A 24483-nucleotide genomic window follows, 5' to 3' on the forward strand; every position below is an offset into this window, starting at 1 on the left:
AATTTCTGCAAAACTTCTGGCAGAAAAGAATGACCAGGAAAGGACATTAGAGAACTTCCTAAGATAGTTGAAAGTTCTATATTCTAGTACAGTGGAAATATTCTACATTTGGTTGTAGGCAACATAAATATTTATCAAAATTAATCAAACTTTACGCTACAGGATTTGTGCATTATGTTACCACATGTAATTTATATCTCAAATTTTACAAATTTTTAGGGAAAAAAAGATACATGGAAATCCATTCAGGGATGGGTTGCAGTCTTGACTGAAAAATAGCAAATGCTTGTGGAGTGTCAAAACATACTAAGCAATAAAGCCACGAATGAAGTGTCAATGATACTGTACCTGAAACACTGCCAAAATATAATAGTTTTGTTTTTGCAAATGAAAGTATATTTTAAATATTCTTGAGATATTTCCCTTTTAAGAAAGTATTATGGTGAATCCTTTCTCTTTTCAAAGAGAAAAGATTAAAGCACAAGAGAAATCTTCCTGGCTTTCCATTGGAGAAATTTTCAATCATATCATACCTTGTAAGTTTTTGAAACTGGTGCTTTTTCTTGTTTTAAACTTTTCATTTCATGAACAGCATGGGAACTTCCTTTCAATCTCTGTATTGTCATAAACTCGTACTTCCTCTGCAACAGTACATATGCATGAATTAAAGGACAATTGTATCAAAATGAGTAAACTCAAAGGCAATCATCTAAAAATATACTTATGTCTGTAAAGAACAGGCAACTTACCTGTAAATTATCTAAACGAGCTTGAACTCTTTTCGCCTGAATGTCCATCTTCCTGTTTTCCTCACTTGCTTCATTCAACTAAAGGGTAGAAAAAGTTAGATATTTCAATCTAAACCTTCAACTGGTTTCATACTAAGGGTTCTCAATCTACTTTTCCCTAAAATATTAATGATTCGTAAGATAATTTACTTTATCTTATGAAAAATGTACAAGACACCAGATGTCTTAAAAGCATATACATATATTTTAGTGGAAAATGCTTTTATTAATAAGTAAATTGTTATTAGAACTATAACATATATAAAGAAAAGTATAAAATCCTAAGTATGCAGTACAATGAGCTATAACTGGGATTGCATTACTGGGATTATGTGTGTGTGTGTGTGTGTGTGTGTGCATATATACTGATATGTATATGTATGGAAGAACTGACATATTTACCATATTGAGTCTTCCTATACATGAACATATCTTCAATTTATTTAGGTTTTATTTTCTTTTAATAATGTTTTGTAGTTTTCAGTAGTGATGTCTTGCACATCTCCCTTTAGATTTATTCCTGGGTATCCAATTACTTTTTTATGTTACTTATGGTATCTTACAATAAAATTTATGATATATATACACCATGAATAGAATACTATGTGGCCATAGAAAAGAATGAAATCATGTCTTTTGCAGCAACATGGATGGAGTTGGAGGTCATTAATCCTAAGTGAAATAACTTAGAAACAGAAAATTAAATACTGTATGTTCTCACTTATAAGTCAAAGATAAACAATGGGTACACACATATGGACATAAACATGGAAATAACAGATACTGGGGACTCCAAAAGGGAAGGGGGGAGAAGGGTAGGTGTGGAAAATTAACCTATTGGGTACAATGTTCACTATTTGAGTGAAGAGTACATTTTAGAAGCCCAGACCTCACTGTTAGACAATATATCCACGTAACAAAGCTGCACATGTACCCTCTGAATCTAAAATAATGTTCTTAAAAAATGAAAAGTAGCTTTTCGAACAAATAAAAAACCAAACAAACCATGAGCTAGACTAAGAAAAAAAGAAGAGGTTGAGTGCAGTAGCTCACACCTGTAATCCCAGCACTTTGGGAGGGTGAGGCAGGAGGATCACTTGAGCCCAGTTCAACACCAGCCTCAGCAACACAGTAAGACCTCATCTCTACAACAAAATTTAAAAATTAACCAGAGGTGGTGGCGCATGCCTGCAGTCCCAGCTACTAAGCAGGCTGAGGTAGAAGGGTGGTTTAAGTCCTAGAGGTTAAGGTTACAGCAAGCCGTGGTGATGCCACTGCACTTCAGCCTGGGAAACAGATGGAGACAGTCAAAACAAAAAAAACATAGAGAAAGAAAGAAAAGGAAGAGAAGAAATAGTACCAAGAGAAGGAAGGGAAGAAAAGAGAAAAGGAAAGCAGGGGGAGGGGAGGGGAGGGGAGGAAGGGAAGAAGAAGAAAGAAAAATAAGAAAAGAAAAAAGGAGAAAAGACCCAAATAGATAAAATCAGAAACAAAAAAGGAGACATTACAAGTGGTACCACAGAAATACAAGGATCACTAGAGACTACAGAGATCATTATGAAAGAACTATAGGCCAACAAACTGGAAAACCCAGAGGAAATGGATAAATTCCTAGGCACATAAAACCTACCAAGACTGAATCAAGAAGAAATAGAAAACTAGAACAGACCAATAACAAGTAACAAGACCGAATGGTGGTCAAAAGTTTCCCAGCAAAGTAAAGCCCAAACTAAATGGCTTCACTGCTGAACTGTACTTTTAAATTCACTAAATGGTTTCACTGCTGAATTCAAACTTTTAAAGTACAAATACCAATTCTTCTCAGACTATCCCAAAAACCTCAAGGGTAGAGAATTCTTCCAAACTCATCGTACAAAGCCAGCATTACCCTGATACCAAAACCAAACCAAGACACAACAAGAAAACTCCAGGCCAATAGTCCTGATGAACATAGATGCTAAAATCCTCAACAAAATATTAGCAAACCAGATTCAACAACACACCAAAAAGATAATATACCATAACCAAGTGAGATTTATCCCAGGGAAACAAGGAAGGCTCAAATATGCAAATAAAAAAATGTGATATATCACGTTTTAACAGAATAACAATGAAGTATAAAAACCTTACGATCACTTCAACAGACACAGAAAAAGTATGATAAAATTCAACATCTCTTCACAGTAAAAACTCTCAACAAATTAGGTACAGAAGGAATGTACTTCAACACACTAAAAGCTATGTGTAACAAACCCACAATTAACATCTTACTGAACAGGGAAAAGCTGAAAATTTTTCCCCTAAGAACTAGAACAAGACAAGGATGCCCATTCTCACCACTCTTGTTCAACATGGTACTAGAAGTACTAGCCAGAGTAATTAAGTAAGAAAAAGAAATAAAAGACATCCAAATTGGAAATAACAGGCTGGGTGTGGTGACTCATGCCTGTAATCCCAGCAATATGGGAGGCTGAGGCAGGCAGATCACCTGAGGCCAGGAGTTCAAGACCAGCCTGGCCAACACAGCAAAACCCCGTCTCTAGTAAAAATACAAAAATTAGCCAGATGTGGTGGCGCATGCCTGTAATCTCAGCTACTCAAGAGGCTGAGGCAGGAGAATGGTGTGAACTCAGGAGGCGGATGTTGCAGTGAGCAGATATCGTGCCACTGTACTCCAGCCTGGGCGACAGAGCGCGACTCCATCTCAAAAAAACAAACAAACAAACAAATTGGAAATAAGTCAACTTGTCCTTCTTTGCAGACGACATGATCTTCAATGCAAAGAAACTGACAGGCTCCACCAAAAATTTCTTAGAACTGATAAATTCAGTAAAGTTGAAGGACACAAAATCAACATACAAAAATCAGTAGCATTTCCAAACACTAACAACAAACTAACTGAAAAAGAAATAAAGAAATCTATCCTGTTTACAATGGCTACAAAAATAAAATAAAATACCTGGGAATAAATGTAATCAAGGAAGTGAAAGATTTCCACAATGAAAACTATAAAACACTGATGAATGAAATTGAAGATCACACACACAAAAAGAAAAGATATTTCATATTCATGGACTGGAACAATTAATACTGTCAAAATAACCAAAGTCATCTATAGATTCAACATAATGTCTATTAAAATACCAACAACATGCTTCACAGAAATAGAAAAAAATCCTAAAATGTGTATGAAATCATGAAAGACCCAAATAAGCAAAAGCAATCCTGTGTGAAAACAACAAACCCAGAGGCATCACACTAAACTCAAAATACACTACAAAATTGTAGTAACCAGAACAGCATAGTACTGGCATAAAAATAGACACATAGACTAATGGAACAGCATAGAGAACTCAGAAATAAATCCACACATTTATGGCCAACTGATTTTCTACAAAGGTGCCATGAGCATTAATAAGGGAGATGACAGTCTCCTCAACAAATGGTGCTGGGAAATGGATATCCATATGCCTAAGAATAAAACTAGACCCCATCTCTCATCACAGACAAAAATCAACCTGAAATAAAGACCCAAAACTATGAAACTACTAGAGGAAAAAGTGGGAAATAGTTCAGGACACTCGCCTGGGCAAAGATATTATGGATAAGACCTCAAAAGCACAAGCAACAAAAGCAAAAACAGACAATTGAGATTGGAAACAATAAAAAGAAAAATGATACAACCTGCAGAATAGGAGAAAATATATGCAAACTATTCATCCAACAAGGATGAAAATCCAGACAATACAACGAACTCAATAGCAAAAAAAAAAAAAAATCCAAATAAAAAAATGGGTAAATAATCTGAAGAGACATTTCTCAAACAAAGGCATACAAACAGTCAACAGGTATATGAAAAAATGCTCAGTATCACTAATCATCAGGTTAATGCAAATCGAAACCATGATCAGGTATCAATCTCATCCCAGTTAGAATGGTTATGAAGAAGACAAAAAGTAATAAACGTTGGTGATGATGTGGAGAAGGAAAACTCTTTTACATTGTTGGTGGGGATATAAATTAGCACAGCCATTATGAAAAACAGTATTCAGGTTCCCCAAAAAACTAAAATCATAACTACCATATGATCCTGCAATACCACTTCTGGGTATATATTCACAGGAAAGAAAATCAGTATATTGAAGAGAGATCTGCACTCCCATGTTTACTGCAGTAGTAGGTGCAATAACCAAAGTATGGAAAGTTGCTAACCCATGTGTCCATCAATAGATAAATTTATAAAGAAAATGTAGTGTATACATAAACAATGAAATACTATTCAGCTATGAAAAAGAACAAAATCTTGTTATTTGCTGCAACATGGATGAGCCTGAAAGACCTTACGTTAAGTGAAATAAGTCAAGCACAGAACGATAAATACCACATGTTCTTACTCATGTGGAAGCTAAAAAACAAGTTGATCTCACAGAAGTACAGAACATAATATTGGTTATTAGAGGTTGCAAAGGCTGTGGAAAGGAAGGAATGGAGAGAAGTTGGTTAACAGACACAAAATTAGAACTGGATGGGGAGCCGGGCGCAGTGGCTCAGGCCTGTAATCCAAGCACTTTGGGAAGCCGAGAAGCAGGTGGATCACTTGAAGCCAGGCATTTGAGACCACCCTGGCCAACATGGTGAAACCCCATCTCTACTAAAAATACAAAAATTAGCCGGGTGTGGTGGTGGGTGCCTGAAATCCCAGATACTTGGGAGGCTGAGGCAGGAGAATCGCTTGAGTACAGGAGGTAGAGGTTGCAGTGAGCCGAGATCAAGTCACTGCACTCCTGCCTGGGCAACAGAGTGAGACTCATCTCAAACAAAACAAAACAAAACAAAAAGAAGAACTAGATAGGAGGAGTAAGTTCTAGCTTTACAGCACTACAGGGTAACTACAATCAAGAATTTATGGCATATTTTCTAATAGAAAAAGAGAGGATTTTGAATATTTCCAATACAAAGAAATGATAAATGTTGAGTTGATGGATTTGCTAATTACTCTGATTGATCATTACACATTACTGTATTGAATATCACTGTACCCCATAATTATGCACAATTATGTCAATTAAAAATAATTTTAAAACCCCATTCGATGGAATTCTTAAATTCAACTGATGTGTTTTTTAGTTTTCAAATTTCAATTTAATTCCTTTCCACAGACTTACTATATAGGCAAAAATGTACCTACGCTAGGAATTCTCTAATGAAGCTGTCAATCTATTTTTCTACTTTCTTGAACATATTAATCATTATTTTAAAGTCATTGCCTGTTAAATGTGGATCACTTGCAAGTACCCTTATATTCTCTGGGGTTTTCTTCTTCATTTTGAGTTATGCAATTCTGTCTTTTGATATGCTTATTCATTTTGTATAGAATGAAAGACGTATTTTCCTCTGCTAGGCATTTAAACTGAGGAGTAAGCACCTTAATCTGATCAGGAACTGCACTTAATCAAGGCCAGGTTTCAATTTAGGAAAGTTCTGTCTCCCTCTAATTCACCCAGTCCCAAGGCACAACCCTGCTCCTTTCAACTGAGATCTTGGGGTGTTCACTGGGACTATCTCCCCATGATGACGCTTGAACATTAATCCTTGCCTCCTCAGTTCAGCTAGACTTAACAAGAAATGCTTTTAAATTATTAGAAAATGTATATCCAGTGTTAGCATAAATTACTGTGTAAGTCAGTCACAGAAATAACATATCTTTTTCTTCAGCAATTTCAAAGTACATGTCATTCATCTGGCCAGGAGCTGGCTAAATATGCCCATTGCTTGTTTTTATAAATACAGTTGTTTTGGAACACAGCCACACTCATTCACTTATTGCCTATGGCTGTTTTTGCATTATGATGGCAGAGCTGGGTCAGTAAAGAGAGACCACATGGCCTACAAAGCCCAAAATACTTACTATCTAGTCCTTAACAGAAAAAGTGCGCTGACCTCTGATCTATTCTTAACAAAGAAACCATAAAAAAGCATTCTGCCACATTTTTTCAGTTTGTACACATTAGCTCATAAATCCAATTACCAATAGGTCCAAATATTTAATAATCCACATATCCACCCCAATTACCACACACGCATGCAACCACATGCAAAATTATTAAGGATTACAGAAACCTAAGAGATGGGTATGGGCAACAGTTTATCTAGCTAGGAATTTTTAAAATCCTCATGAGAGAGTGGTAGAATGAGACTGTAATGAGAAAAAGTGATCTCTCCAGGGATAAAGCGGGATTCCAAACAGACAACAGGCCATCAAATTCATAGTCCAATAGTAACAGTCATAAATGAACTGAGGAAAGCCAAAGAATTAGAATCAGGTGAGAAACAGGGTACCTATGTATCACTGCCAAGGAGGAGGATCACAACAAGTAGAGATTAAAGGGAAACAAAAGCAGAAACAGAAAAGGACAGCTGGCAAAGGAACTCCGGGAGAGTCTGAGGCTTAAGTTACATTTTATAATCCGTACAGATTCACAGCCCAATGCTTTCATTTTCAAAGTGACGGGGTTTACTCCAATTTCTGCTCCAACATCTACTCCCCACACAATCTAAAAAATACATAATCTTCTCTTGTCTCTCTTTAACATACTCCTTTACTTTCACATCTTTCTGCCAAAAACTGGCAGAGGGAAGGAAAAAAATAGACATAACTCACAAAAATATTTATGTTATGCAACTTTGATATTATGTATTAATCTAAATTACAATGCTTTTTTTTTTAATTTTTTTTTTTTTTTTTTGAGATGGAGTCTCGTTCTGTCACCCAGGCTGGAGTGCAGTGGGACGATCTTGGCTCACTGAAAGCTCCGCCTCCTGGGTTCACGCCATTCTCCTGTCTCAGCCTATCGAGTAGCTGGGACTACAGGCGCCCGCCACCTCGCCCAGCTAATTTTTTTTTGGTATTTTTAGTAGAGACGGGGTTTCACTGCGTTAGCCAGGATGGTCTCGATCTCCTGACCTCGTGATTCACCCGTCTTGGCCTCCCAAAGTGCTGGGATTACATGCATGAGCCACCGTGCACGGCCTACAAAACTTATTTATAAGTATACTGCAATGTGATACCAGTTTATAACCATGAGAACACGAGCAATGTGAAGGTCTGAGTCTAGCACGATGCCTAGGATATAATAGATACTCAAAAATAAATGAATGTTAAATAAGTAGTGACAAATAATAAGTATTAAAGCCAGACATCACTACCTAAAAATGTAATTAGTTCTCAGGTTATCAAGTTTTTTTCTTTTGCTTGTCTTTTTTTCTTTTGCTTGTCTTTTTTTCCTTTGCCTGTCAGTTGGTTGCAGAACAAATAAAGAAAGAAACCAAAGAGTTGAAGAATATTTTATTTACATTTGGAAGTATTTTAAAATAAAGCTAACAAATGTAATCCAAATTTTCTCTAGCCGAAACGTGTTCTAAGGCTGACTTTAATTTGTTGTATATAAAATATGGTTCTTAGAATGTCTTATGTCCAATATATATTAAAACAGGTCTTACCTGTTTTTTTAAGGTATCATTCAATTCTTTCAATGCATCAAAAGAGGACCTCAGTCTCTTGGTTTCTTTATTCTTTTCTTTAAGAACTTCAGTTAAGTGTTCAACTTCTGCATCATGTTGCTAGGAGGAGAAAAAAGAAACAACTGTGACCTAAAACTTGTAAGGATTGTATATCACTAATACTATGGAACATGAATTAATTACAAGTAAGAACTCCTTCAATCACAAAACCTTTAATAAGCGTATTTAAGCACAAGTGACTAGTGTGGCAAATAATTTATAAAAACCATGCAATCTACCAAGATAACAACAAAACATCAAAGGCATTTACAACATACTTATTAAAACATATTAGCATTTACAAAGTAGCAGTAAGTCTATTTTCTGCTTCTGCTCAGAAAAATCCACTCACGCAAACTCACAGAAATATTTTGTTTGACATCATGGAATAATAAAACAATAAAGAATTTCTGATACTCTTCAAGAGATAAGTAAGCTATTTATGGCTTTATAAAGTGTATAATTTACATTACCCTTGAGAAATAGAAGAAATCTTTTATAAAACCAACTAATTTCTTGTCCTCATAAAGCAGCTAAAATTTCTGATGCCTGCTTTTCATCTCAAAACATGTTAAATACATAATACAATTTCTGAGCCCCAAACGATTTGACTCTTCTTAATCAGTTTTAAAAATAACTCAAATCAACTTCCCTTCTCATTACATTTAAATGGGATAGCATGTTTTAGATTTTAAATGTGAACACTTAATAGTTTCACCTTTCACTCTCAACCTACTCACAAAGTTTTAAAACAAGTCTCTACAGGAAATAAAAAAACTGAATTAATTCCCTTCTTCCAAGTAATGATATAAATATGATGAAAATAAGGCAATTATCTTTATACTTAATAAAATAGATACACAAATCTAAAGAGAGAGAATCAAGAACAAGACTAAAATGGAGAGATCAGAGAATCTAAGCATCCTTTAGCCCTGTGAAAAAAATCCAATATTCTAAGAAGTTAATATTTGTATGATTTTACTATATTAATTCCTTTAATAACTTGGGATATAGTCACAAATAGTTATTTTTAAAACTAATATTTTCATTGTCCAACTTTTTCCATATCTAAAAGATATTAAAAACATATGCATTCCATTTCTGGCACAGCAGGATAAGCTCAATACAGTCTTCTCCCACTGATTACAGCAAAAGCCCTAATTAAAACAAAACAACTGACAACTGTGAAAAGAAAAAAGGGGAGGACATTGTGATGAGGGAGAAAACTTGTAGAAGCAACTCTCAAGGGTAAAGTTTCCTGCATTTTTGTTTTTCCTCTTCTGTCAACATTTTGCCTCAGGGTGGGTCCCAGACACGGAGAAGTAGAACAAAAACTTCCACTAGCTGGGCACAGTGGTACACATCTATAGTCCCAGCCACTCAGGAGGCTGAGGGACGAAGATGACTTGAGAGTGCAGTGAGCTATGATGACGTCTGTGAATAGCCACTGCACTCCAGCCTGGGCAACACAGTGACTCTGTCTCTGCAACAATTAAAAAAAAAATTTTTTTTTTAATTTCCACTAAAGCTCTAAAAAATGTCCACTAAAGAATGAGAGAAAACCAGTCTTCCTGCAGGAAAATCAGAAAGAGGGGCCCCGAAGAGCCAGAGTGTAGGGAGAATCCCGCAGAAGAGAGACTCAAAGAGGATCCTCTCACTCTGGTGTTTACGAACCTGTACAAATTGGGCTCACCTTTGAGCCGCTCAGGCACAGGACAGACCAAAAGCAGTAGAGCAAACACTTGGAGAATGGAGCTCAGTTTAAAACCATTACCTAAGTCTTGGCTAACACTTCAATGCCTCTTTACCTGCACAAAAAAGACCCAGAGCACCACAGCAAAAGCTTTGAGAAATGCATCAGGATTTTAAACTGTTACCCAAGTCTCAGACCGACCTTTAAGAGGCACAGGCACAACTCCACAGCAACACTGCAAAGGCTTTGAAAGCTGAACTGAGATGAGAGCCACTGCCCAGAGGAGGTGAGAAAAAACTGAGGCCTGGCCAGGCACGTCTGTGATTCCAGCAGTTTGGCAGGCCAAGGCAGGTGGATTGCTTGAGGTCAGGAGTTCAAGACCAGCCTGACCAACATGGTGAAACCCCATCTCTACTAAAAATACAAAAAAATTAGCCGGGCATGGTGGTGGGCCCCTGTATTCCCAGCTACTCAGGAGGCTGAGGTAGGAGAATTGCTTGAACCCAGGAAGTGGAGGTTGCAGTTAGCTGAGATCGCACCACTGTACTCCAGCCTGGACAACAGAGCAAGACTATCTCAAAAAAAAAAAAAAAAAAAGGGAGGCCTAAATCTAATTGGGCTGAATGCTTTAAAATCAACATTCTCCAGAGGGTAACAATAGAACCCAAAATCTATACATTAACCAGAAGGTCTTGAATATACCCTAAAAATCACCGAACATACCAAGAACCAAAGAATGTGACTAAGCCTCAAGAAAAAAGACAATCAACAGATCCCGATCTCGAGATGATACAGGTGATACATAGTTTTTAAACTATGCTTCATGAGGTAAAAGTAAATATATATAAATGTAAATATAAACACAGAAATGCTTATGAGAAAAACAAAAATAAATGCTTTAAACAACTTGAAATTTTAGAATGTTTAAATATCAAAAATAAAAATTTCACTAGATGAGCTCAATAGCAACATGGAGATTAAAAAAGAAGTAATGAACTTTAAGATGGATCAAGAAATTATCTGAAGAACACTGAATAAAATAATGGGAAAAAAGGAATGGAACCTCAGAAATCTCTGGGGAAACAGCACAAGGAGTCACTGGAGATCCAGGAGGAGACAAGAAAGAAAGTGGAAAAAATATTTCATGCAATATTGGCTGAAGATTCCCCAAATTTGGCAAAAGACAGACATTTCCAAATTCAAGCTCAGTTAACCACAAACAGAACAAACTGAAAGAAAACTATGTCAAGAAACACTGTAAATAAACTGCTACTGAAAACCAAAGACAAAGAAAAATCATAAAATGATGCTATTAACATGACATTCTGGAAAAGGTGGATGTACTGGGGGGGGGAAATAGGTCAGTGGTTGCCAGGGGCTCAGGCTGGAGGAAAGGGATAGCTACAAGAGAGCGTAAGGGAACTGCTGGTGAGCTGAACTATTCTTGATCTTGATGATGGTTGTGATTACAAAACTGTATGCATTTTTCAAAACTCACAGAAATGTACAACAGACAATGAATTTTACTCCAAGTAAGTCATATGTACAGTAATGTATGTCTTGATATGATGCAAGGTATATTATCCCACTTATATAATATCCTTGTCAAAAATATTTTATTGTTAGGAAGCAATCAGGAAAATCCACAATGTGACATATAAGACTTCTGGCCTGAACTCTTCAAAGAAAAAGCTCACGAAAAACAAAAAAGCTGAGGTTAAGTGCTCTAGATTCATAGAAACCAAAAAAGATATAACAACCAAATATAACGCACGAATCTTGTCTAGTTCCTTGATCAAACAAATGACCCACCCCTACAAACAATAAAAGACATACTGAAGACCAACTGAAAAAGTAAATATGGACTATAAATAAGTTGTTTAGTTAGCATTAATTTCCTGATATGCTAATGGTCTGGAGAATGTCTTTATTCTTAAGAGATACTTACTGAGGTACTTAGTGACAGAACCATGATTTTTACAAACTGCTTTCATATGGATCAGAAAAAAGGGTGTGTGTGTGTGTGTGTGTGTGTGTGTGTGTGTGTGTGTGTGTAGGTGAGGAGGAGGAAGGGAAGGAGAAATAAGCAAATGTGGCAAAATGTTAGTAACTAGTGAATCTAAGAAGAAAAGAAGAAATATACCACTCTAACATCAAAGGCTATATAGTTACCTCTTTCATAATTTGAAATCTTGTAAGAACCTCTTCTTCCACACCTTTAATTTTACTCAAGGCATCTTCATGTCTGAAAAGCAGTTGTTCTCTTTCAAGTAAAAAACGTTCTCGCTTTTGAAGTTCTTCAGCAAACTTCTGTTGTGCTGCAGTTTCACACTGTATCAAAATGGCAGATTTTAATGCTCTTGAAAAGTCACAAATTCTGCAAATTCTATTCCTATTGGCTAACATTGTGGTTTAACCAAGTGATTTTCAGGAACACAGGGGTACCTAAGGACAATCTGGATTATAGTAGCTAGACTAGTATAGCAAGCAAACTTGTACAGAAATTATATCTTGATTTTAAATGATAACACACTATAGTAAGAGTCCACTGCGATGATGCAAGAGAATCTGGGGTCCAAAATGGATCAGCACTACGCAGATTTAGTTCCCGATCCAGTTTAAATTCCATGCTCCACTTCCACATCACAGTCCACTATTTTACCTATACCGTTCCCTCCCTCACCTTGTTGTCTATCACCTTGGACTGAAAGAACGAGGCCTGGATTAGCACACTGACCATCTTTCCTGGCCCCATGCTACTCAGTTCAGTACCACTGGAGAAAAAAAAAAAATCACACACCATGAAAAGTGGCCCCATTGCAAATTCATGGTCTCAATCCTGTACTAGATTCTCAATGCAGTCCAAAAATCTTTTTATATGTTCACAGCCAGCTCTCTCTCGCTCACTCTCCAAAGTGTCTATTTTGAGCCTTCTCCATTCTATTAATTTGGAATACATCATGTCCTATATACCACTCTCTGTGAATAGCCTCGTCTCTAACTTCACAGGGAAAAAAACAGAAGACAAAGTTAAGTCCAAAGAGTCTACTTAACATCCCCACCAAGGTGACAGGGATATCTATTACCTCAAACATTTATTCTTTCTTTATGTTGAGAACATTACAATTCTTCTTCTCCAGCTACTTTAAAATATACGATAAATTATCATTAACTATAATTTCCCTATTGTACTAGTAAACACTGAAACTTACTCCTATCTAACTGTATTTTTGTACCCATTAACTAACCTCTCTTCACCCCTGCTACTCTTCCCCTCCCAGCCTCTGGTAACCACCATTCCAGCTCTATTTCTATGAGATTCATTTCTTTAGTTCCCATTCCACACGACTGAGAACATGCAATGTCTGTCCTTCTGTGCCTGGCTTATTTCTCTTAATATAATGACCTCCAATTCTATCTATGCTGCCGTGAATGATAGGATTTCATTCTTTTTATGGCTGAATAATATTCCATTGTGCATAGATACCACATTTTCTTTATCTGCCAATGGACACTTAGATTGACTCCATATTTTGGTTATTATGAACACAGTTGCAATGAACATGGAAGTGCAGGTATCTCTTCAATACACCGTTTTCTCTTTTGGGGGACACACCCAGCGATGGGAATCCTGGATCATATAGTAGTTCTATTTACAGTTTAAGGAACCTCCAAAGTGTTTTCCACAGTGGTTGTACTTACAAAGTAAATTTTAAAGTCAGATTAAACTAGAGATTGATGAAACCAGTTAATCCACTGTACTTCATTTTTTTCTTATTAAACATCTTTATGTTTGCTACAAATGACAGATATATCCTTGCAATCTTGCCTATTCTTTTTTATTCTATAAAGTGTTATCAAAGGAATCTTCCTAAAATCTGACTTTTTACTCTGACACTCCTTTCCCTAAAAACTTGTAAAATACCCAGCCTGAGTTTTCATTATTTTCTTTCCTCCAGACAGGCTAATAAATGCACAATTGGACAATCACTGCTTTTCAGAACACCTCTCATTTCCAATTCCTTATACCTGGAATGACCTTCCCACTATTATCTTTCTCAGTCAAAGACCAGACTAAGTCTCTCCCTAAACTTTTCCTGGTGATTTTAGGCTAAAATAATCTTTTTCTAAAATGCTATGGTAATTACAATCTGAATTATTTTGACAAAACAAGATACTGGTTTTAAAGAAATGCTTAACTATTTCATGTGTTTCCAATGGGAAGGATTTCAAACAGATGGTGTGCATTACATACACTTTTGCTTCTTTCTCTACTTCTCATGGATGCTTAATATATAAATTATACTCTTTAGGCTGGGCGCAGTGGCTCACGCCTGTAATCCCAGCACTCTGGGAGGCCAAGTGGGGGCAGATCACCTGACATCAGGAGTTCAAGACCAGCCTAGCCAACATGGTAAAACCCCAACTCTACTAAAAATACAAAAAATTGGCTGGATGGGGTGGCATGCACCTGTAATCCCAGCTACTCAGGAGGCTGAGGCAGGAGAATCACTGGAACCCAGGAGGCAGAGGTTGCAGTGAGCCAAGATCGCACCACTGCACTCCAGCCTGGATGACAGAACAAGACACCATTGCAAAAAAAAAAAAAGAAATACACTTTAGAAACAAAAAAACCCCAAAGGCAGATATAGGCGAATGTTAAGAGTTCAATTTTGATGAGAGTTGACAAGAGGACTCTTCATATATAAGTACTTAAAACAATAAAGCTAGAGCATCTACTTCAAAAAGCATACTTTATCAGATTTTATTGCTGAAATAAGGATGGGATGGGAATCAAATAAAATACAAGACAGTCTGAAACACACACCTACAAATAAAAACACCACTGTCTCTATTTTATCTCAGCCACTGTATTTTTCCCTTCCTTAGTCCCTATAATTTGAGTTTGTCCCCTGCTGTCCTTGTCTTGACAAACTTATCTAAAGTAACTAAAACGAAATATATACAAATTATGTAAGTGCTTGGTTCTTAGAACATAAATATTTCTGAATTCTCGATTCAGTATTTAGTTCTTACCTGCAGTTTCAGATGTATCTGAAATAATTCGTCATATATCTGACTGATCTGCCGTGGAAGTAAACTCCGCTTGTCTGATGCTTTAGATTTGGGATAGCTGACAAGTTTCAAAGGAGAGTCACCTGCATCACTACAACACTCAGTCCGAGGTCTCGATGAGGTCGTATTAGTTGGCAGGGCAACTGCAAAGAAAATAACATTTGCATTATAAACTTTATTAACTTATCGTTTCAAATATTTTCAGAGTAACCTTTAGGAAGAGATGCTTTAAATACAAATTATAACATTAAAAAGTTTCAGGGCCGGGCGCGGTGGCTCAAGCCTGTAATCCCAGCACTTTGGGAGGCCGAGACGGGCGGATCACGAGGTCAGGAGATCGAGACCATCCTGGCTGACACGGTGAAACCCCGTCTCTACTTTAAAAATACAAAAAACTAGCCGGGCGAGGTGGCGGCGCCTGTAGTCCCAGCTACTCGGGAGGCTGAGGCAGGAGAATGGCGTGAACCCGGGAGGCGGAGCTTGCAGTGAGCTGAAATCCGGCCACTGCACTCCAGCCTGGGCGGCAGAGCGAGACTCCGTCTCAAAAAAAAAAAAAAAAAAAGGCCGGGCGCGGTGGCTCAAGCCTGTAATCCCAGCACTTTGGGAGGCCGAGACGGGCGGATCACGAGGTCAGGAGATCGAGACCATCCTGGCTAACACAGTGAAACCCCGTCTCTACTAAAAATACAAAAAAAACTTAGCCGGGCGAGGTGGCAGGCGCCTGTAGTCCCAGCTACTCGGGAGGCTGAGGCAGGAGAATGGCGTAAACCCGGGAGGCGGAGCTTGCAGTGAGCTGAGATCCGGCCACTGCACTCCAGCCTGGGCGGCAGAGCGAGACTCCGTCTCAAAAAAAAAAAAAAAAAGTTTCAAGAGAGACAAAGAATAATATAGTAAATATGGTAAAGTGGTAACATCGGAAAATGTGGGTGAAGGGTATACAGGAATTGACTGCACTATTTTTGCAACTTTTCTGTAAGTCTGAAATGATTTCAAAATAAAATACTTTAAAGGACATAAAAAGACACTAATTGCCAAGAAATGGAAAGTAACCTCAGAAACCCCTAATCATGTTTAGAAATCCCCTAAACCAAATTTATCACTAACACAAATGAATGTTAAATGCTGCTTTACTTTGCTGTTTAATCTCCACTACTTACATTTTAAAAGTCCTTGCTTTGCCTGCTTTTATATTATATATGTAATTATATTAACATAATTTCTATAACCTCTTCCTTTAAACAGGTTCACAAATCTTCACTGTCTACCCTATTTTGCAAACACTGTATACAGTATCCTCCTACAGGTGGAAATTTGAGCTGCTTTCGCTATACAGATGCTACACAGTCTTGTACATGGCTTCTGGTGCACAAGTTTAAGAGTTTCCTGAGGGTATGTAAGTAGTAGCAAAATTGCTAGATCACAGGGTATATATGCAGTTTCAACTTTACTAGTGATTCCAAATTGTTTTCCAAAGTGGTTGTATTAATTTACTCTCCCAACAGCGTAGATAAGTGAGTTCCTCTTGCTTGATATTCTTGCCAACACTGTACTGTCAGAATTTATTTTCTGCTAACAATTAAGAGTATAAAATGCCCTCACTCAGTGGTTGCTTTTTTTGTCTTTGTTTTTTGAGACAGAGTCTTGCTCTGTCGCCCAGGCTGGAGTGCAGTGGCGCTATCTTGTCTCACTGCAAGCTCCGCCTCCCGGGTTCACGTCATTCTCCTGCCTCAGTCTCCCAAGCAGCTGGGACTACAGGTGCCCACCACCATGCCCAACTAATTTTTTTGTATTTTGTTAGAGATGGGGTTTCACCGTGTTAGCCAGGATAGTCTCGATCTCCTGACCTCGTGATCCATCCGCCTCGGCCTCCCAAAGTGCTGGGATTATAGGCACAAGCCACCACGCCTGTTTTTTTTTTTTTTTTTTTTTTTTTTTTTGAGAGAGTCCCACTATGTCACCCAGACTAGAGTGCAGTGGCACAATCTCAGCTCACTGCAACCCCTGCTTCCCGAGTTCAAGTGATTCTCCTGCTTCAGGCTCCCAAGTAGCTGGGACTACAGGCGCCCACCACCACGTCTGGCTAATTTTTTGTATTTTTAATAGAGACGGGGTTTTACCATGTTAGCCAGGATAGTCTCGATCTCCTGACCTCAGGATCCACCCATCTCGGCCTCCCAAAGTGCTGGGATTAAAGGCGTGAGCCACCACGTCTGGCAGACGTTCAGTGGTTTTAACTTGCGCTAGACTCATGGAAGCCCCAGGTTTAAAAGGGGAGGGTGGGTGTCTTCCATTATACTTCAGTATGAACAGACAATGGAGAAGCAAAAATAAAACATAGTATGAATTTTTTTAAATGAAAAGCTTCACTTCAGTCAGTTCAGCAAATGCCCTAAAAGTGAAAGACACATTCACAGAGCTCTACTTGCCTGTTTAGGTTCCCGACTCACCAATCCCTGGCCTGAACATTTCTTAATTTTGTCTACTTTCAAGTAAGAGGTTGGTGCAAAAGTCATTGCAGTTTTTACCATTACTTTTAATGGAATACAAGCAACATTTTCTTTATACCTTATCCCATGTTTTCCACTGGGAAAATCGACCATATAGCAGGAAACACAAGTCCACACAGAATTATTTTTCATCTTCCTCAAATGCTGAGAATAATGAGACAAAGGAAAACGAAGGAGAAGGAAAAGAGGAAAATGAATGTTGTTGTGTGTAGACCATAATACTGGCACCCGTATTATCAGTAATATCAACACGGCAACTTGAAGTCGTGTAGCCCAGAGGGTGAAGGGTGCCATTTGCGGTTGTCCAGTCCTTGAAATCCTGCCACAACTATGCAATGCAGCCAGATACACAGAAAACTGCTGGTAGGTCAGTGCCCAGAAAGCCATACTTTAAATAATCTGGAGTATTTTCTCAAAATATTGCAGTCAAATACTATCACAGTCATTTACTCAGTTATTAATTTATTTGGATAAATTTTGAGGGTACAGGAATATTACTGAAAAATAATGAAGTTTAATTTCCTCTGCTCCTTTAATTTAATAATAAGCACAGTAACTATCTCCTGGCTTATAGAAGTTCAGAACACAGAAATATGCAGACTCTTGGGGGCCAGTGTTATTACCAGGAGGAAAGCTTCATGTACTCTATTTGACAAAGTTACTATTTAATTGATTGTTCTAAAATATTTATTTTACCTTTTTCTATGTCTTTAAAAGACTGCTTGGTTATTTTGGAGGTACTAACTCTATAATCATTTTCAATTAACTCTTCTTCTGTTTCCTGTTTCTTCAAATCATGGAAAGAATCCAGTTCATCATCTAGGCTTTAAAAAAATAATTGTATCAAAGCCATCTAGAAGTTTACTACAGCATTTTAAAAAGATAAAACTGCTTTTCAAATATTAACAGCATAACTGGAAAAAATGCAAAAGCATTTTTTAAACTGCAAAATGTAAACATGTAAAAAGGAAAAATGTAAAAAGTAACAGTCACGGATCATTGATAACCCACTACAAGATATTTTTCTACACATTAAAGAGACAATTTGAAATGACATATACCTACCTGTGGTATACTCTACAGCTGAGGAACACTTTATTTTGACTCCCAATAATCTGTTGTTATTTATAAGGTAGTTTTAGCCAAAATAATGAATGTTTAACATAAGAAAACTAAACCTAAAGAAGTCAAATAACTGATGCGTGACATAAAAAGTAGAAAGTGGAGCAGAACTAGAATCCCAGGTGTTCTCTCCAAAAAGACAATCTGAGTTGAAATTTCTAGAATAGTATTGTTCAAAAGCAATATAACACAAGTCATATAGGTAATTTAAAATGTTCTAGTAGCACATTAAAAAACAATTTTTAAAAATACTATTTAATATAGTATATCTAAAAGTTTATCATTTCAACATGTAATCAATGTTAAAAATTATTAAGATATAACAGGCATGGTGGCTCATGCCTGTGATCTCAGCACTTTGGGAGGCTGAAGTGGGAGTATCTCTTGAGTCCAGGAGTTCAAGATCAGCCTGGACAACACAGTGAGATTCCATCTCTACAAAAAAAAATAAATTAAATAAAATAAATTAGCCAGGAGTAGTGGTACACATATGTAATCCCGGCTACTCAGGAGGCTGAGGTGAAAGGATCATTTGAGCACAGGAGTTGGAGGCTACAGTGAGTTACAATTATGCCACTGCACTCACAGCCTGGGCAACAGAGCATGACCCTGCCCCCTGCAAATCCACAAACACACACATACAAAATTAAGATATTTTACATTATTTTATCCATGCTTTATTTATTTATTTATTTATTTTTTTTTTTTTTTTTTGAGACGGAGTCTCGCTCTGTCGCCCAGGCTGGAGTGCAGTGGCCAGATCTCAGCTCACTGCAAGCTCCACCTCCCGGGTTCACGCCATTCTCCTGCCTCAGCCTCCCAAGTAGCTGGGACTACAGGCGCCCGCCACCTTGCCCGGCTAGTTTTTTGTACTTTTTAGTAGAGACGGGGTTTCACCGTATTAACCAGGATGGTCTCGATCTCCTGACCTTGTGATCCGCCCGTCTCGGCCTCCCAAAGTGCTGGGATTACAGGCTTGAGCCACCGCGCCCGGCCGCTTATTTATTTTTTGAGAGAGAGTCTCACTCTATCACCCAGGTTGTAGTGCAGTGGCACGATCTTGGCTCACTGCAACCTCCGCCTCACAGGTCCAAGCAATTCTCCTGTCTCAGCCTCCTGAGTAGTTGGGACTACAGGCACCTGCCACCATGCCCTGCTAATTTTTGTTATCTATGCTAAGTCTTAGAAAGCCCGTGTGTATATGACAGTTACAGCATATGTCAATTCAGACCAGCCCCATTTCAAGTACTCAATAGATACATGTGGCCTGTTGCTACTGTGCTGGACAGCATAGTTTCAGACCAGATCACAACTAGGGGTCCAATGTTATGAAAATCTTCATAGTACAAAACCTTTATAGTTCAGAATTATACCCAGGTCATTATTTTAAAAATCATAAAACTCAGTTAAAAAGAAAATAATTTCCATGAATTTATTACCTTAAAAGCAATTTTCACTTTCCTTACCCTACATTCAACATAGCTCATGTCTAAATCCTAAATCTAGATCAACTAGATTTTGTGAGTGCAAAATGAAACAGTAAAAACAATGATAATAGCTAACATTTGAGTACTTATTATTTACCCAGAACTGTTCAGTGTATTACACAGATTTAACCTATTTAAGAAGAGAAAGGGAAAACTGTATTTAAAAAAAGTCAAGCTCCCAAATACTAATTATGTTAGTAACATACAGATACTTTAGGTATAATTAGTTTTTCTCTCCACAATTATCTCAACATTTCATTTTATATACATATACATCTTTATTTCAAAATGCTTACTCCTTCTTGATACCCATAGCATTTCTTTCTACCACATATTTTTGGCATTAAATAATATCCAACTTAGATCTTTATTTTACCTTAGCTTCCACTGTTTTTTGTACTTTTTCCCCATAGTAAATAGTATCTTCCTTACAGAATGGCAACTTCTTTTAATCCAGCACTGTAGTTCCCATCTCCCCAGACTGCCTTCTTGAATCTCTCTCTTAACCACCTAAATACAATGTGTACCACGCTACCAGACACACCAGAGATAGTAAAATGCTGCTGCCTAACAAAACTTGTATGGTAGTTTTTTTTGTAGTTCCTTTTTTCTTTCTTTCTTCAGGACAGAGATTTGCTCTTGTCAACCAGGCTGGAGTGCAATGGCACAATCTCAGCTCACTGCAACCTCCACCTCCTGGGTTCAAGTGATTCTCCTGCCTCAGCCTCTCAAGTAGCTGAGATTCCAGACGCACACCACCACACCCGGCTAATTTTTCTATTTTTAGTAGAAACGGGGTTTCACCATGTTGGCCAGAGTGGTCTCGAACTCCTGACCTCAGGTGAACCACCCGCCTCGGCCTCCCAAAGTGCTGGGATTACAGGTATGAGCCACCGCACCGGGTCCATAGTTCCTTTTCTAAACATTTTTATTTAAAGAAAGGGAGCAGAGTCTGCATTTGGGTCCCGGATGAATAACCATAAAAATATTTTTTCATCTTTTACATTATATAAATAATTTTCCATTATGCTACACTAAACATAATGCTAGGTCTATGCTTTTATTACAGAGATCCTCAGTAAAAATTAGTAAGTGACTCGCTTCAACTATTTAGCAGGCTCCAGACTGCCTTACACTTGTTCTCAGGAAACAGCAAAAATATAACTTGCCCTTTTCGCTTTCTCAGTTTCTTGAGATACTGAGGGGGTAGCAACAGTAAAGTTTCAGGGTACTTTACCAATTCACATTTACGCGCTTGAATAAGCTGCACAATGGTGTTCTACAATGCTTGCTTTCATCAGAATATTTTAATGATGAACCAACTTTATCTCCAGAGTAGATATCCAAATCACCTGTCAACGACAAATAAACCACGAAAGATTACCAGAACAATATATCACAAAATATCTGGCACTGGCCACAAGTCTAAATAATATTAGTTTTAAAATCTTCTCTCTCAAATTTTTTTTACTTTTTTGAGACTGAGTTTCGCTCTTGTTGCCCAAGCTGGAGTGCAGTGGCGCCATCTCAGCTCACCGCAACCTCCGCCTCCCAGGTTCAACCGATTCTCCTGCCTCAGCATTCCCAGCAGCTGGGATTACAGGCGCCCGCCACCAAGCTCGGCTAATTTTTTGTATTTTTAGTAGAGACGGGATTTCACCGTGTTGGCCTGGCTGGTCTCGAACTCCTGACCTCAGGCGATTCGCCTGTCTCGGCCTCCCAAAGTGCTGGGATTACAGACGTGAGCCACCGCGCCCGGCCTCAAATTAAACTTTTGAAACCCCCAAATATACAAAATACTGGCTTACCTGGGGAGGTTAGAGTTCTTCTCTTACATTTAGACTGATCAAAATTTGAAAAATCATACTAAAAAGGAGAAAAGATATTTAATTTGTATCCTAAGACTCAATTTACTGTCTCAAAATATTTCCCTACAAATTATGTATTAATTACAAAGGTTAGAGTGGAGAAATCCTGTAGACACCATCTTAACCAAGTGATCAAAGTTAATATCATCAATAATGTGACAAACCAACATCATGTGCCTCCCCACAGCAGATCACACATCACTCATCTCATGCTCCCGCCAAAAACACATAATCAATCTAACGAAGAGGCATCCATAAGATAAATCTAAATGGAGGAACATTCCAATCAATAATTTTTACACTTTTCAAAAAAACCAATCTTACAGAAAACAAAGGCTGTGAACCTGATCCAGGTTAAAGGCAACAAAAAAGACAATCAAATGCAATCAATGCTCGTTCTTGGATTGGATCTGCACTAGGAAAAAATTTTTCCTATAAAAGGCATTATCGAGATAATTGTTGAAATTTCATATGAACTCAAGATTACCAAATATATCAACTGTAAATTTCCTGAAAATATTACTGTGGTTATTAAAAGAGAACGTCCTTATGCTTAGGAAAAGCACACAAGTTATTTCTATCTAGAGGTAAAGGGGCATGATGCCTGCAAATTACCCTCAAACAGTTCAAAGGGAAAAAACGCGTGTAGGGAAAGAAGGCGAGAAAACGAATGGTAAAGCAAATGTGGCAAAATATTAATTTGTGAATGCAAGTGAGGGTACAAGGGAATTATTGGTACTACGGCAGCAACTTTTGAGTAAGTCTGAAATTATTTCGAAATAAGCCGCTTTTAAAAAGCAATTCAGCTGTTTTCTCAACTCCACTCACATCACTGCAAAAATAAAAAACTGAATAATACTTTCTCTAACATCACACCATGCCCCGTATACCACGAACACAGAGGCATAGGTGAAGTGGCGACCCTGCGCCCCTGCACCGCAACGCCCGCCCCTCCCGCCCGCTTCCACGAGGCCCGAGCCGCAGCCACCGCGGGAGTGCCGGGGCCGGGACCAGAGCCGCTGCGCGCCCCCAGGCCGGCTGGGCGGGGCACGGGGTGAGTTGCTCCGCAGCAGCAGGAGCCCACCCGCGGACCTCGGAGCGGCGGCTTCACCTCGTCCGGGCAGCTGCCCCCGAGTCCGTAGCGGCTTTTGAGACGCTCCACTACTAAATCCTGCCCCGGAGGCTTGACGACTCTCGGCTCCATAGTACACCGCAACCGCAGCGGTCTCCCCGGGAACCGCGTTCATCAAACCCGCGGCGCAACGCGAACGCGGTGCGTCACGACGTGCAAGGCCCCGCCCCCAGAGGCACGCAGGGCCGCAGGGAAGGGGCGGGGCAGAACTGGAGAACCCGGAGAAAGCAGCCAGGCTTGACCGCGCGTCCTCCAGGTCTCTCGTGCTATGGCTGCAGACCTCATAACTTGAGTAGTATTGCATCTCCCCGCGCTAGTGCCGCCCCGGCCGCCTGGGTACGACGACGGGTGGAGGGGCACCGAGGCCCCACACCTGCCTGCAGCGCTCCGCTTCAGCTCCATTTAACCTGTAAGTTTAGTGTGCGTTTGCGCTCACCATAGACCTGTCGCTCCATCAGAAGTGGCCTTTCCTAACTGCCATATAAAAGAAAAACCAAGACTATATCTGAGCCAGGAGTGGTGGTGCGCATGTAATCCTGGCTGCTTAGGGAGCCTGGGAGTTACATCTACTCTGGGTAACATAACAAGACTCTCATCTCCTAAAAAAAAAAAAAAAAAAAAAAAAAAAGGAAAGCTGAGCATAGAAATTGCAGATTACCTCACTTTTCCTGTGTTCCATATGGGGTATAACCAGGTATTAAAAAGAATAATTAGAATGTAAGCTCCTTGAAAACAAACTTTTGTTTTTTGAAAAGAAAAAAGCTTTTGCCAGTACCCACAACAGTGCTAGCCATAGTATACATCAACCTGAAAACCTGTTAAGCAAAACTGAGGGGAACTGTACAACCACTTCATTTCTCATTCATACAATTACAGTGGTGTAATATTTTACTTTTCTAAGTTGTGACTGTCAGCTGCATCTCTGGACTAAGAACTCCTAAAGTTTCTGGATTAAAGTTCCCAAATGCCCAAGTTTTATAAAATCTATAGTTAAGCAGTTATTATCTGAAAATTACTTAAGCCATACTTTTTGCCATAAAGTACCACTTAAGATGTACAAATAATGAATTACTTTATTCTATCTTTAAGCAGATTTCAATGAGACAATATAAAATCCAGTTTAAAAGGAAAGATACATATCATCGTGGGTTTAGACCACATCAGTGATTAAATAACAAAATCAAAGTCCTTTCCTGAAATGTGACACAAAGACTTTCTCATAAATGCCACAAGCCACTGTTAAGCATCTT

The 24483-nt window shown here is 38.4% G+C and overlaps 1 protein-coding gene across 6 annotated transcripts in view; it reads right to left on the reverse strand.

The window, feature by feature from the left end:
• The window catches only part of CCDC138 (coiled-coil domain containing 138), a 129976-nt gene extending 106598 nt beyond the window's left edge, over nucleotides 1-23378 (reverse strand). For 2 of the 6 annotated variants that reach the window (XM_050753032.1, XM_050753028.1), the window contains exons 1-9: nucleotides 23213-23376; nucleotides 22042-22099; nucleotides 21471-21585; nucleotides 18321-18448; nucleotides 15079-15260; nucleotides 12214-12372; nucleotides 8289-8408; nucleotides 750-827; nucleotides 534-641 (exon numbers count right to left, since the gene is read on the reverse strand). In XM_050753032.1, coding sequence (XP_050608989.1) covers nucleotides 534-641; nucleotides 750-827; nucleotides 8289-8408; nucleotides 12214-12372; nucleotides 15079-15260; nucleotides 18321-18448; nucleotides 21471-21585; nucleotides 22042-22099; nucleotides 23213-23305 — 1041 coding nt within the window. In that variant the 5' untranslated portion in view covers nucleotides 23306-23376. Of the gene's footprint in view, nucleotides 1-533; nucleotides 642-749; nucleotides 828-8288; nucleotides 8409-12213; nucleotides 12373-15078; nucleotides 15261-17682; nucleotides 17769-18320; nucleotides 18449-21470; nucleotides 23033-23193 lie in introns of those variants that run through there. The other 4 variants (XM_050753030.1, XM_050753033.1, XM_050753029.1 and 1 more) reach the window with 4 other exon arrangements.
• Nucleotides 23379-24483: the final 1105 nt, after the last annotated feature.

The sequence above is a fragment of the Macaca thibetana genome, chromosome 13 (genome assembly GCF_024542745.1).
Source record: "Macaca thibetana thibetana isolate TM-01 chromosome 13, ASM2454274v1, whole genome shotgun sequence".
NCBI classification, from domain to species: domain Eukaryota; kingdom Metazoa; phylum Chordata; class Mammalia; order Primates; family Cercopithecidae; genus Macaca; species Macaca thibetana.